This window comes from Rhinoraja longicauda, chromosome 16 (genome assembly GCF_053455715.1).
Source record: "Rhinoraja longicauda isolate Sanriku21f chromosome 16, sRhiLon1.1, whole genome shotgun sequence".
In the NCBI taxonomy this organism is placed as follows: Eukaryota; Metazoa; Chordata; class Chondrichthyes; order Rajiformes; family Arhynchobatidae; genus Rhinoraja; species Rhinoraja longicauda.
In genome coordinates, this window is record NC_135968.1 from 45,645,159 (window position 1) to 45,658,098 (window position 12,940).

A 12,940-nucleotide genomic window follows, 5' to 3' on the forward strand; every position below is an offset into this window, starting at 1 on the left:
TTTATTTACCGTCAGGACATTTGACGGGTAGATTGGAGGCAACAGTTTGACGGTCAGGTAAGCGTGGGAATTTTCGCGATGTTTATTTCCATCAGCGATTACAGCAGGCTCCCAACCCAGATATGCAACCCAGAAACCAGATATGCATCTCCCGTACATTTTCAAAGAATGCCCACACTCCACACAATAATCCATTTAACCACATTTAAAATTAAATTTCTTAATACTGCTATTAGTAAACTGGAAGTCAATCCAGTTTAGTCCTTGTTACCGTGAAGCTTGGTTTTCAAGTAACCCGGGCAAGATGTTATATTTCAAAACTCTCCGACTTGTCATTGATTTCAGCGAAAATTAGGACGCGGAGAAGCATTGGCAGCGTGGGACTTTCGCGATGTTTCCGAAGACGGTGTAATTTCGACCTGACTCGGCATTGTCGTGGTCATTGTCGTCGGGTAAAAGGAAATGTTGGCGATCTGCTACGACCTTGACAGTCGCCGGCAGTCACCTAAACAATCGCCTAAGTGGGGCAGGCCCTTTATAGGCTCTGCCTTTCAAATCATGTGCAATATTTGAAGGTTGATTTGTAAAGCACTTTTTGCACTTTAAATTGTTGATGTGTATTTTCCTTTGCCAACAATATGTACATTTATATTCGGGACCCTTCTTCAGACCATCTGAAGAAGGGTCTCGACCCGAAACGTCACCCATTCCTTCTCTCCAGAGATGCTGCCTGTCCCACTGAGTTACTCTGGCATTTTGTGTCTATCTTCGGTGTAAACCAGCATCTGCAGTTCCTTCCTATATATTTATGGTTTTAATCGGCGTGCCACCTTGTAAAGACAGAAGTGACATGCTTAATTTGTATTATTTTGAAGGGCCAGTGTTTCTTCTGTTCTGTTTTTTGCAACTTGTGCCTTACTTTTTTATATCTCTCTGGTCAGCAGACAGCAGGTACTTCTAGATTGGTCCTCACTTGAATATCATTGCAACTTACTGCAAGAGAGCCACTGGCAACAACTTGTATTTATATCACGGCTTTAATACAATACAATACAATACAATATATTTTTATTGTCATTGTACAGGGGTACAATGAGATTGGGAATGCGCCTCCCATACGATGCAATAAATTAATTAGCTAGTCAGTATTAATTTAAACAACCCAATGAAACAAATTAGAAACAGTTTTAAAACAGAATAAAGTGCAAGTAGATCTGTGCGGGTTCACTGTGCGATGTGACCATCCGGCTCAGCAGGACCGGTTCATAGCAGCTATGGCCCTGGGGATGAAGCTGTTCCTGAGTCTGGAGGTGCGGGCGTAGAAGACCTTGTATCGTCTGCCCGATGGTAGAAGTTCGAACAGACTGTTGCAGGGGTGTGAAGAGTCTTTGTGGATGCTGGTGGCTTTTATGAGGCGTCGTGTGTTGTAGATGCCCTCCAAGGCTGGTAGCTGTGTTCCGATGGTCCTCTGAGCTCTATGGACTACCCGCTGAAGAGCTTTCCTCTCTGCCTCCGTGCAGCTGAGGTACCACACAGGGATGCCATGTGTTAGGATGCTCTCTATGGTGCAGCGGTAGAATGTCGTCAGCAGTTGTTGGGGTAAACCAGACTTTTTCAGTGTTCTCAGGTAGAACAGTCTTTGTTGTGCCTTCTTGACCAGCGCAGCAGTGTTATTGGACCATGTTAGGTCCTCCGAAATGTGAGTGCCCAGAAACTTGAAGCTGGACACTCTCTCCACACTGTCCCCATTGAGAAAGATCGGGGACAGTGAAATGGCTCTCATTCCTACTAAAGAAGTGATTCTGCGGCAGCTTCTAGGCTTTTTAAGGAAGTTGCATCCTTTGTACCTTTCTCGAACGTCAGTGAAGTTTAGTTTAGTTTAGAGATACAGCGCGGAAACAGGCCTTTCGGCCCACCGGGTCCGCGCCGACCAGCGATCCCCGCACATTAACACTATCCTACACAGACTCAGGACAATTTTTACATTTACCAAGTCAATTAACCTACAAACCTGTACGTCTTTGGAGTGTGGGAGGAAACCGAAGATCTCGGAGAAAACCGACACAGATCACGGGGAGAACTCTGTACAGACAGCATCCGTAGTCAGGATCGAACCCGGGTCTCCGGCGCTGCATTCACTGTAAAGCAGCAACTTTACCGCTGCGCCACAATGCCACCCTGAGTAACTCAGTGGGACAGGCAGCATCCCTGGAGATAAATTGTGCTAAGGGATCTTGGGATCAACTGAACAGGTAAAGAAAATTAGACACAGAAGGCTGGAGTAACTCAGCGGGACAGGCAGCATCTCTGGGGAGAAGGAACGGGTGAGGGTTCCAGTCGACACCCTTCTTCAGATGTCACCCATTCCATCTCTCCAGAGATGTCCCGCTGAGTTACTCCAGTATTTTGTTTCTATCTTCAGTGTAAACCAGTATCTGCTGTTCCTTCCTACACGGGTGAAGAGCGTGGGGAAGGGAGGGCTTGTGGACAGGGTCAATTGGGAGCAGAGAGGAGGTAATGGATGTTGACCAAAGGAGGTCAGTGGCCAAGGGTGGGGGATGTCCTGATGGATTCAACATCAATGTGGAAATGTTTGGGTTGATCAGGGCCTGTGATCAGAACTTTCCAAGATTAGCCTCAATAAAAAGGGGAGACAGAAAACTTGAAACCATAGATACGTTTGCCTGATATTTGACAATGGGGAAAATGTGAGAATTCATTATTAAGAGCCAGTGGCAGTAATATACAATTGACGAGAGCAATATGATTTTATGAAATAAATCCTGTTCATTAACTTTAATAACGTTCTTGTGCAGGATGGGCAAATGGGAGCCGATGGCACCAATATCTTTGGTGTTCCAGAAGGCATTTAATTAGATGCCATGATCATAACAATTCTTGGGGGATTATGAGTAATATATTAGAGTGCATAGGATAATTGGCTAAGTAACAGTAAATGAATAACTTTCATCTTGGCAAGTAATAACTGAGTAGGGTGCCAGAATGATCACTGCTGAAGCTTCAACCATTTACAGTCACCATTAATGATTTAAATGAAGGGACCAAGTGTATTGGTCAATGATGCAAAGATACACTGATCAGCCAAAACATGATGACCTGATGAGCCACAACATTATGACCACTGGCCTAATATGCTGTTGGTCCTCCGTGTGCAGCCCCATACGCAGCAGGGTGCGATGCACTGTGTATTGTGACACATTCCTCCCGTGACCACCATTAACATTTTCTGTGACTTGTGCCACAGTCGACTTTCTGTCGGTTCGGACCAGACGGGATAGCCTTTGTTGCCCTCGCGCATCGATAAGCCTTGGGCACCCAACACCCTGTCGCCGGTTTGTGGTTTGTCCCTCCTCGGACCACTGTCGGTAGGTACTCACCACTGCTGACCGGGAGCACCCCACAAGCCTTGCCGTTTCAGAGATGCTCTGACCCAGTCATCTGACCATAACAATTTGGCCCTTGTCAAAGTCACTCAGGTCTTTACTCCTGCCCATTTCTCCTGCATCCAACACATCAACTTCAAGAACTGACTGTTCACTTGCTGCCTAATATATCCCACCCCTTGACAAGTCAAGTCAAGTCAAGTCAAATTTATTTGTCACATACTCGATGTGCAGTGAAATGAAAGTGGCAATGCCTGCGGGTTGTGCACAAAAAGAATTACAGTTACAGCATATAAATAAAGTTAATAAGTTACTAACATAGCACAAAAAGTGTCGACAAAAATTTAGTCTCTGGGGTTATAAAAGTTGATAGTCCTGATGGCCTGTGGGAAGAAGCTCCGTCTCATCCTCTCTGTTTTCACAGCGTGACAGCGGAGGCGTTTGCCTGTTCGTAGCATCTGGAACAGTCCGTTACTGGGGTGGCAGGGGTCCCTCATGATCTTGCTTGCTCTGGATCTGCACCTCCTGATGTATAGGTCCTGCAGGGGGACGAGTGTAGTTCCCATGGTGCGTTCTGCCGAACGCATTACTCTCTGCAGGGCCATCCTGTCCTGGGCAGAGCTGTTCCCAAACCAGACTGTAATGTTGCCGGACAGGATGCTCTCTACAGCCCCAGAGTAGAAGCAATGAAGGATCCTCAGCGACACTCTGAATTTCCTCAGTTGTCTAAGGTGGTAAAGGCGCTGCTTAGCCTTACCCACCAGTGCGGCAATGTGCGTTGTCCACGTCAGATCCTCTGCGATGCGGACTCCCAAGTATTTGAAACTGCTCACCCTATCCACAATAGACCCATTTATCTCGAGTGGCGTGTACGTCCTTGGATGTTTAGCCCTTCTGAAGTCCACAATCAGCTCCTTTGTTTTAGTGACATTCAAGAGGAGGCTATTGTCCTGACACCAGAGTGCCAGATCAGCCACCTCCTCCCGGTAGGCCTTCTCATCGTTGTTGGAGATCCGGCCCACCACCACAGTGTCATCAGCAAACTTGATGATGGAGTTTGAGCTGAACCTGGCCCCACAGTCATGTGTGTACAGGGAGTACAGTAGGGGGCTAAGGACGCAACCCTGGGGGGATCCTATATTCAGGGTGAGGGAGCTAGATGTGTGTTCCCCCATCCTGACCACTTGGGGCCTGGCAGTGAGAAAGTCCAGGACCCAGGCACACAGAGGGGTGCTAAGCCCCAGTTCCAGCAGCTTCTCAACCAGTCTGCTGGGGACTATTGTGTTGAATGCTGAACTAAAGTCAATGAACAGCATCCTCACATAGCCCCCCTGGCTGTCCAGATGAGAGAGAGCGGTGTGTAGAACCTGGGAGACCGCATCATCCGTGGACCTGTTCGGACGGTATGCGAACTGTAGTGGGTCCATGTTGCGAGGAAGGAGGGCGCAGATGTGCTTCTTGATCAGCCTCTCAAAGCATTTCATGACAACCGAGGTGATGGCCACCGGTCGGTAGTCATTTAAACACGCTGGAGAGGCATTCTTTGGCACCGGTACAATGATGGATCTTTTGAAGCATGCAGGGACCACGGACTTTGCCAAGGAGAGGTTGAATATTGTGGTGAGCACTGGAGCAAGCTGAGTAGCACAAGACTTTAGTACTCGCCCAGATATACCATCTGGGCCTCCAGCTTTCCTCGTGTTCACACGCGTCAGAGCCCACCTCACCTCATGCTCGGACACCGAGAATGTGTGCACATCCCCGGCAGTGGATCCCCCTCCAGCCTCGCTAGCCAGCCCCCCTTCGGTGCTGTTTTTAGACGGCGAGCTGGTGGTGTTACCCGTCTCAAACCGTGCGTAAAAAGAGTTCAGGTCATCAGCTAAGGAGGAGCCGGCACTTCCGGTTGAGGGGGTGCTGGACCTGTAGCTAGTTATAGTCCGTAGCCCCTGCCAAAGGCGCCTGGTGTCCTGCTGCTCCATCTGTGACTCCATCTTGTCCCAGTACCTCTTTTTTGCATCCTTCACTGCCCTTCGCAGTCGGTAGGACTCTCCCTTTTAGTGGTCCATGTTGCCGGATGCCAGGCCGGAGTTGTAAGCAGCGGTGCGAGCATTCAAGGCCACGCGAATAGACCTGTCCACCCAGGGTTTTTGGTTAGGGAAGATACTGACCCTTACCGTGGGGATGACGGTATCGGCTATTGTGGCAATGAAGTCCGTAACCGCTTCCGCAAACTCATTTACGTCTCTGGAACTTGCTTGGAACATATTCCAGTCGACTTCGCTCAGTGCATCCTGCAGCATGGCCTCTGAATGGTCAGCCCACCGCTTTACATCCCTCGTCACTGTCGCTTCCCATACTATCCGTTGTTTGTACTCCGGCAGCAGGAAAATGGCAGCGTGGTCAGATTTCCCAAAAGGAGGGAGAGGAACGGCCTTGTAGCCTTTCCTGAACGGCGTGTAGCAGTGGTCCAAAGTTCTTTCCCCCCTGGTGACACATGTGATCTGTTGGTAGAAGTTGGGCATGACCTTTTTGAGATTTCCCCTATTGAAGTCTCCAGCCACCAGCACAGCCGCATCAGGGTTCTTGTTTTGGTGTTGACACAACACATCGTGTAGGGTGGACAGTGCCACGTCGGTGTCCGCATGCGGTGGGATATAGACGGCTGTGATGATCACCGAGCTGAACTCCCGGGGTAGGTAGAATGGTCGGCATAGGATAGTTAGATGTTCCAGGTCCGGCGAGCAGGAACGAGAAAGCGTCTTAATATTCCCAGGATTACACCAGTTATTATTGGTCAAGAAGCAGACTCCTCCGCCCTTGGATTTCCCGGATTCTTCTGTTCTGTCCGCCCGGAAAACAGTGAAGGACTTGGATGGGCAGATCACCTGGTCAGGCACCAGCGGGGTCAGCCATGTTTCAGTCAGTCAAAGGATGTTGCAGTTCTTTATGTCCCTCTGGAATCTGATCCTTGCCCTCAGGTCATCCAGCTTGTTCTCCAGGGACTGGACGTTGGCCAGAAGGATGCTGGGCAGAGGTGGACGTAAGGCTTGGGTTCTCAGCCTGTTCCCAATCCCCCCTCGCTTCCCTCGGTGTTTTTTCCGACTTTCCCACTGACCTGCGCTCCCACTGCTGCTGCCGCAGTGCGCTCCTTTGATGATCTCTATCGGTATATCGGTGAGTAGATTTCTGTTTAATAGTGCTCCTGTAGCGCTCGAGTTTAATTTTACGAGCGTTTCCCGGTCGTACATTGGTTAATGCTAAGTGCTAGCACACGCTAGAGCACTTAGGGATAATTTTAAAGTAAACATACCAGTTTAAAACGCACAGTTCCCGCAGAGCTACCACGACGGCGACTGGACTGGACCGCGCCATCATACAGGTGGCATTGTAACAAGATAATCAATGTTGTTCACTTCGCCTGTCAGTGGTCATAATGTTTTGGCTGATCTGTGGGAAGGGCAGTTATGGGGAATATGTGGAATGTGCAGGGAGATATCCAAAAGTGCTGGAGGAACTCAGCAGGTCAGGCAGCATTGAGGGAGGGAATGGACCGGCGATGTTTCAGGTCAGGACCATTTTTCATATTTGGCAGTGCCTCGTGTCACCAAAGGTACAGATGGATCACATGAGTGGGCAGATGGAGTACAATGTGTGGTGAGAACAGTGCTCTGGTCAGCTTTAGTTCAGAGGTGCAGTGCAGAACCAGGCCTTTCGGCCCACCGAGTCCGCACTGACCAGCGATCCCCACGCATTAACACTATCCTACACACACTGGGGACAATTTACACTTAGAACCAAGCCAATTAACCTACAAACCTGTACGCCTTTGGAGTGTGGGAGGAAACCGAAGATCTCGGAGAAAGCCCACGCAGGTCACGGGTAGAACGTGCAAACTCCGTACAGACAGCACCCATAGTCGGGATGAAACCCGGGTCTCTGGCGCTGCATTCGCTGTAAGGCAGCAACTCTACCGCTGCACCATCGCGACCGTCCATCGCAGCAAGTGGCAGAGCAGTCTGCGTGGTTGATCCCTGTAATGTGAGTTTCTACGATTACAGGCCAGCACTGATAAATACATAGAACTTCTCAAAAACATAGGAAATTATTTGATTTCATGTCACATTTTTGGGGCCATAATTTGAGCACGGACATTGAATCAAGAATTGTGCAGCGCAGAAGGAAGATATTTATCTCATTAATTCTTCATTACTGTTGTAAAGAGCAGATTAATAGGTTTCTTCCATTTCTCTGCCAGTTATTCAAGGCAAGTGTAGATGCTGCTATTGGGTTTGGGCCCACAAAGCGTATACAGTAATACTCTGATAATCTGCTATCTGATTATTCAGATATCTCAATGGTTCTTCATTTGCCTCACTCATTAATACATAGCCCCCATTAGCCCCTGGATTTGCATTTCAGGGATCGTTGCACTTATGAGTGCAGCTGTATGTTATTGAGAATGTGGGCTGGGTATGTCGCCAAGGTTGATATCAGGCTCAGCAACACTGAACATGATATCAACACAAGAGTGTTGTTTTATCATCTGTCCCACATAGAACAATGAAATTCTTACTTCCTGCAGCACAACAGATTATGTAAATATAGTGCACTGTAAATAATAATAATAATAGTCTAATGTAGTTCAGAGTTTATTTGAGGTTGTGGGGAGGTCAGAGCTGGTGATGGACTGGGCAGTGTTCACAATTTTTTGCAGTCTTTTCCGCTCCTGGACGTTCAAGTTGCTGAACCAGGCCGTGATGCAACCAGTCAATATGCTCTCTACTGTACACCTGTAGAAGCTCAAGAGAATCCTCTCTGACATACTGAATCTCCTTGAAGGTATTTATTCACAAAATGCTGGAGTAACTCAGCAGGTCAGGCAGCATCTCAGGATAGAAGGAATGGGTGACGTTTCGGGTCGAGACCCTTCTTCAGACTTCTCTCCTGAGATGCTGCCTGACCTGCTGAGTTACTCAAGCATTTTGTGAATAAATACCTTCGATTTGTACCAGCATCTGCAGTTATTTTCTTATACTGAATCTCCTTAATCTTCTCAGGAAGTAGAGGATAGACTAGATTCTCTAGAAGATAGACACGTCATGCTGGAGTAACTCAGCGGGACTGGCAGCATCTATGGATAGAAGGAATGGGTGACCTTTCAGGTCGAGACCCTTGTTTATAAGGTTGTCACTTCTTAAAATGAGTGCTTGCTCATTGATACCAAACCTCTTCTTTTTTTTTTAAACACCTCGAATCAGTGGTTCCTGGAGAATGCAAAACAACATGGTGCAAGGTCAAAGTGTAGACAAGAAATGTTTTTAACTGTGAATGGTGATATTTGGTGATATTTTCTTGTGGTTTTTGAAAGATCAATCCATCAAAAGAAAGTCCTATTTCTATCAGAAATCATTTTTATATGCCAGCAGTGGGATTTGAAAATAACCAATAGTTTAGTTTAGTTTAGAGATACAGCAGAGAAACAGGCCCTTCGGCCCCTCCGAGTCCATACCGACCAGCGATCCCCGCAAACTAACACTATTCTACACGCACGATTTTCATTTCTATCACGCCAAATAATCTACAACCCTGTACGTCTTAGGAGCATTGTCGGATACCGAAGGTCTTGGAGAAAACCCACACAGGTCACGGGGAGAATGTACAAACTCCGTACAGGCAGCACCTGCAGTCAGGATGGAACCCGGATCTCTGGCGCTGTAAAGCAGCAACTCTCCCGCCACCGCTCGGCATTGCATTGAATTAATTGCTTTTCTTATACATTGGTTTCTGTACTCTCATAACAAAAACAGATTGGCATCCTCGGGCTAATTTTTTTAATATTTTGAAAAGTACGACAAGTTGGTTAAATATTTAACTGGGTCAGCTGGCCAATCTGCAGGAAATTATTTTGTAACTAAACCCTTTGGTTGTGTGCAGAGCAATGCACTGAGAATTGTAAAACTTTTCAATAGATCAAAGAATTTCAAATGCAAATTGCAGTGATAACATTTTTTTCTTTGTACGAACGTTTTTGTTTGCACTAAAATCATCAAGCTGTAAACTAGCTCCACTCACAAGCAGGTCACGTTTCCAGATTAGATAGATCCTTGTGTGACGACTTACTGTTAATTGGTGTCGTTGAGATTGCTCTTAAAATTGAAGATGTTTCCTTCACGCTCCAGGATACCAGTAAAGACCTTTTAAAAGTTTTGTAAATGTTAAAACCACGTTACAAGTTGGGCAGTCACGGTGGCACAGCGGTAGAGTTGCTGCCTTACAGCGAATGCAGCGTCGGAGACCCGGGTTCCACCCCGACTACAGGTGCTGTCTGTACGGTGGCACGGTGGCGCAGCGGTAGAGTTGCTGCCTTGCAGCGAATGCAGTGCCGGAGACCCCGGTTCGATCCTGACTATGGGCGCCGTCTGTACGGAGTTTGTACGTTCTCCCCGTGATCTGCGTGGGTTTTCCAAGATCTTCGGTTTCCTCCCACACTCCAAAGACGTGCAGGTTTGTAGGTTAATTGCCTTGGTAAATGTAAAAATTGTCGCTAGTGGGTGTAGGATAGTGTTAATGTGTGGGGATCGCTGGTCGGCGCGGACCCGGTGGGCCGAAAGAGCCTGTTTCTGCGCTGTATCTCTACACTAAACTAAGTGATGGATTTTGATTAAAATGCTTATATTGGTTAATAAACTAATTTCCAATTTTTTGAATAAAATAACACCACGTTTCCTCCAATAAAAAATGAAGGAATATTTTCTGTACCAAACCTAATAGTCTAAATGCCGACTGTACACTGATTCATGCAAGGATGAGTTTGAACCAACATTGGAACAAAAAACTTACTTTTGGATAACTAGCACAGTTTGTAGAGGAAGGAACTGCAGATGGTGGTTTAAAACGAAGATAGATACAAAATGCTGTTGTAACTCGGTGGGACAGGCGGCATCTCTGGATAGAAGGAATGGATGATGTTTCAGGTCAAGAATGGGTCGACTGGGCTTGTATTCACTGGAATTTAGAAAGGCGAGAGGGGATCTTATAGAAACATATAAAATTCTTAAGAGATTGGACAGGAAAAATGTTCCCATGTTGGGGGAGTCCAGAACTAGGGGTCACAGTGTACGAATAAGGGGTAGGCCATTTAGGACTGAGATGAGGAAAAACTTTTTCATCCAGAGAGTTGTGAATCTGTGGAATTCTCTGACACAGAAGGCAGTGGAGGCCAATTCAATGGATGTTTTCAAGAGAGAGGTACATTTAGCTCTATGGAATCAAGGGATATGGGGAGAAAGCAGGAACGGGGTACTGATTTTGGGTGATCAGCCGTGATCATATTGAATGGCGATGCTGACTTGAAGGGCCAAATGGCCTACTCCTGCACCTATTTTCTATGTCCCGCTGAGTTACTCCAGCATTTTGTGTCTATCTTCAGCACAGTTTGTACTGGATGGTGTTGAACAAACTCCACCTTGTGTCGTACAGTACTTCTCATTGCCATTCTGTTTTCTCTTGGCTATGTGTAATTTATAGAAAATGTCTGCAACTCTCGTTCATTTTTTTTCTTGTTTTTACAGTGAAAGGAAATATGAATTTGAAGACTGCGTGAGGAAAAATAATTTTCTTTAACTGCAAAGGCAAAAAACAAACTTGCTTTTCACGAAACGATTTGTTATATCCATTGTGAAGGAGGCAACATGAATTTCTAAGCCCGCAAAATGGCCGACATCTCCCAGCAAATGTGGAAGACACAGAACAGAATCGTCGATGTCATACAATACTTGAGAGCCCAGCTTCTCACTGTTTGAATGGTCATGGGTTTTATCAACTGGTAAAGGTTCGCTGGCTTTGAAACTCCCACAAAAGGGTTCAGCCTTTACTGATGCAAGGCTTCAGCAGGGACAACTAGACAGAACTGCCACTGCAAAGCCCATGCTATGACAGTCAAGGGGAATAATCAGAGGAATACCAAGAGCGGCTCTTTCACCATGAACTCCGAGGAAATAGCTGCTTCTGTGTTTGCGACTGTGGGACCAGGTAAGATGATATCTGGCCAGTCAGCTGAAGATGAAAATAGGCTGAGTAATTCGGGCTGTGCTACTAAAATAAACCGTGTTGTCAAGGAGGGAACGCTGGCTGCAGATCCTGTGTCATTCCTTCGGGGTGCCTCTGAGGCTCCTGCAGAACTGCAGGGGACCGCGCACACAGCGATGTCCGCGGCACAACCGACGACCAAAGACACTTCTGCAAGTGGAGTGGAACCTCAGGGTGCAGCAATGGGAACCTCAGGCCCAAGTGCGGGGCGCCACACTGTAAACAGAGGCGGCTGGAACCAGCAACAATGCCATTCCAGCTTGTTGTTGGACAACCACAAGCCATGCCATTTGCAAACAGATGGAGATGTACGCTGGAACCTCGAGCTTCAACCCTCGCTCTTGGGGGACGGGATCAAAAACCCAACAGAAGAAAAGGCTTCAATGGATACGTCACCAACGTGCAGCCGTACAGTTGTAGTCGAAGACAGTTGCACAAACGTGAAGAGGAAGCACCATGTCAGCTGTGAGGATAAGCACAACCACATCTTTTATCCTGAACCGTGTTCTCCAGATACTTCATTTTTCCAGGTTGAAGATGCCAGTCGATCTTCAGCCTTTGCCTGTGCATCGAACGTGCTACTGCAGTTTCCAAAGGACTACATTGTAGAGGGTGTGGAAGGCGATAATTACGCTTGTCCAAGTTTGCAATCCACAGAGGCAGGGTTAGGCGCAAACCAAAGAAAGCTGAAGGTGAAACCATTGACTGAAAGGGTTCTAGCAGGTCATTTGATCAACCGGTTTCCTCTGAGGCCTTCCGTCAGCCATTTTGAAGATTCGGATGATGCCTGCGATGAAAGAATGGAAGATGAATTTAACCGGAACAGGAAGGAGAGGTCCACTTTACTGTTTAGACGATACAACAAGAATAACAGGGAAGTGAAGAAGTCTGTGTACACGGGATCTAAAGCACGCACAAGGAGATTACCATCGGGACGCATTGGTGCAAAGGCTAGCGAGTCTGTCAGACAAAGGAGAAATGATGGCCACCATGTGAAAGTTCCCAGAGTCCTCAGCGAGAAGCACATGATATGCCAAGCTCTGCTGATGGCGGACAAGTGGACCAGACCCAGCAGATATAAGGTAAGATACCACCGATACTGCTATTTTAATTGACTCTATTTTGTTTGGGTATTTATTATCCGAGGCTAGAAGCTATGGATTCAATTGGTGGTTTTAGAAACTAAAGAAATGACTGCAGTTTTCAGATGCCAACGTTTGATAATAATTCTGACTTGCTGGCTGATGTAAGATGTTTTTCATCTTGTCTATACAGTTGGAACTGGGATATTAATGTTGGTTGTGGCATGGCCTTCAGAAATTCCCAAGTTGGACTCCATTGTGAATAGGGTTGCCAACATCCTCACTCCCAAATAAGGGACAAAGGGTGACATCACCGCCCGCGCCCCACGTGACCTCACCCAGCCCAGCGGCCACGTGCTCCCGCTC

General features: G+C 47.0%; 1 protein-coding gene across 3 annotated transcripts in view; it reads left to right on the forward strand.

The window, feature by feature from the left end:
- The window catches only part of plce1 (phospholipase C, epsilon 1), a 428,705-nt gene that overhangs the window by 45,012 nt on the left and 370,753 nt on the right, over nt 1-12,940 (forward strand). For all 3 annotated transcript variants that reach the window (XM_078413731.1, XM_078413732.1, XM_078413733.1), the window contains exon 2: nt 10,976-12,574. In XM_078413731.1, the coding sequence (XP_078269857.1) occupies nt 11,336-12,574 (1,239 nt within the window). In that variant the 5' untranslated portion in view covers nt 10,976-11,335. The remainder of the gene's footprint in view (nt 1-10,975; nt 12,575-12,940) is intronic.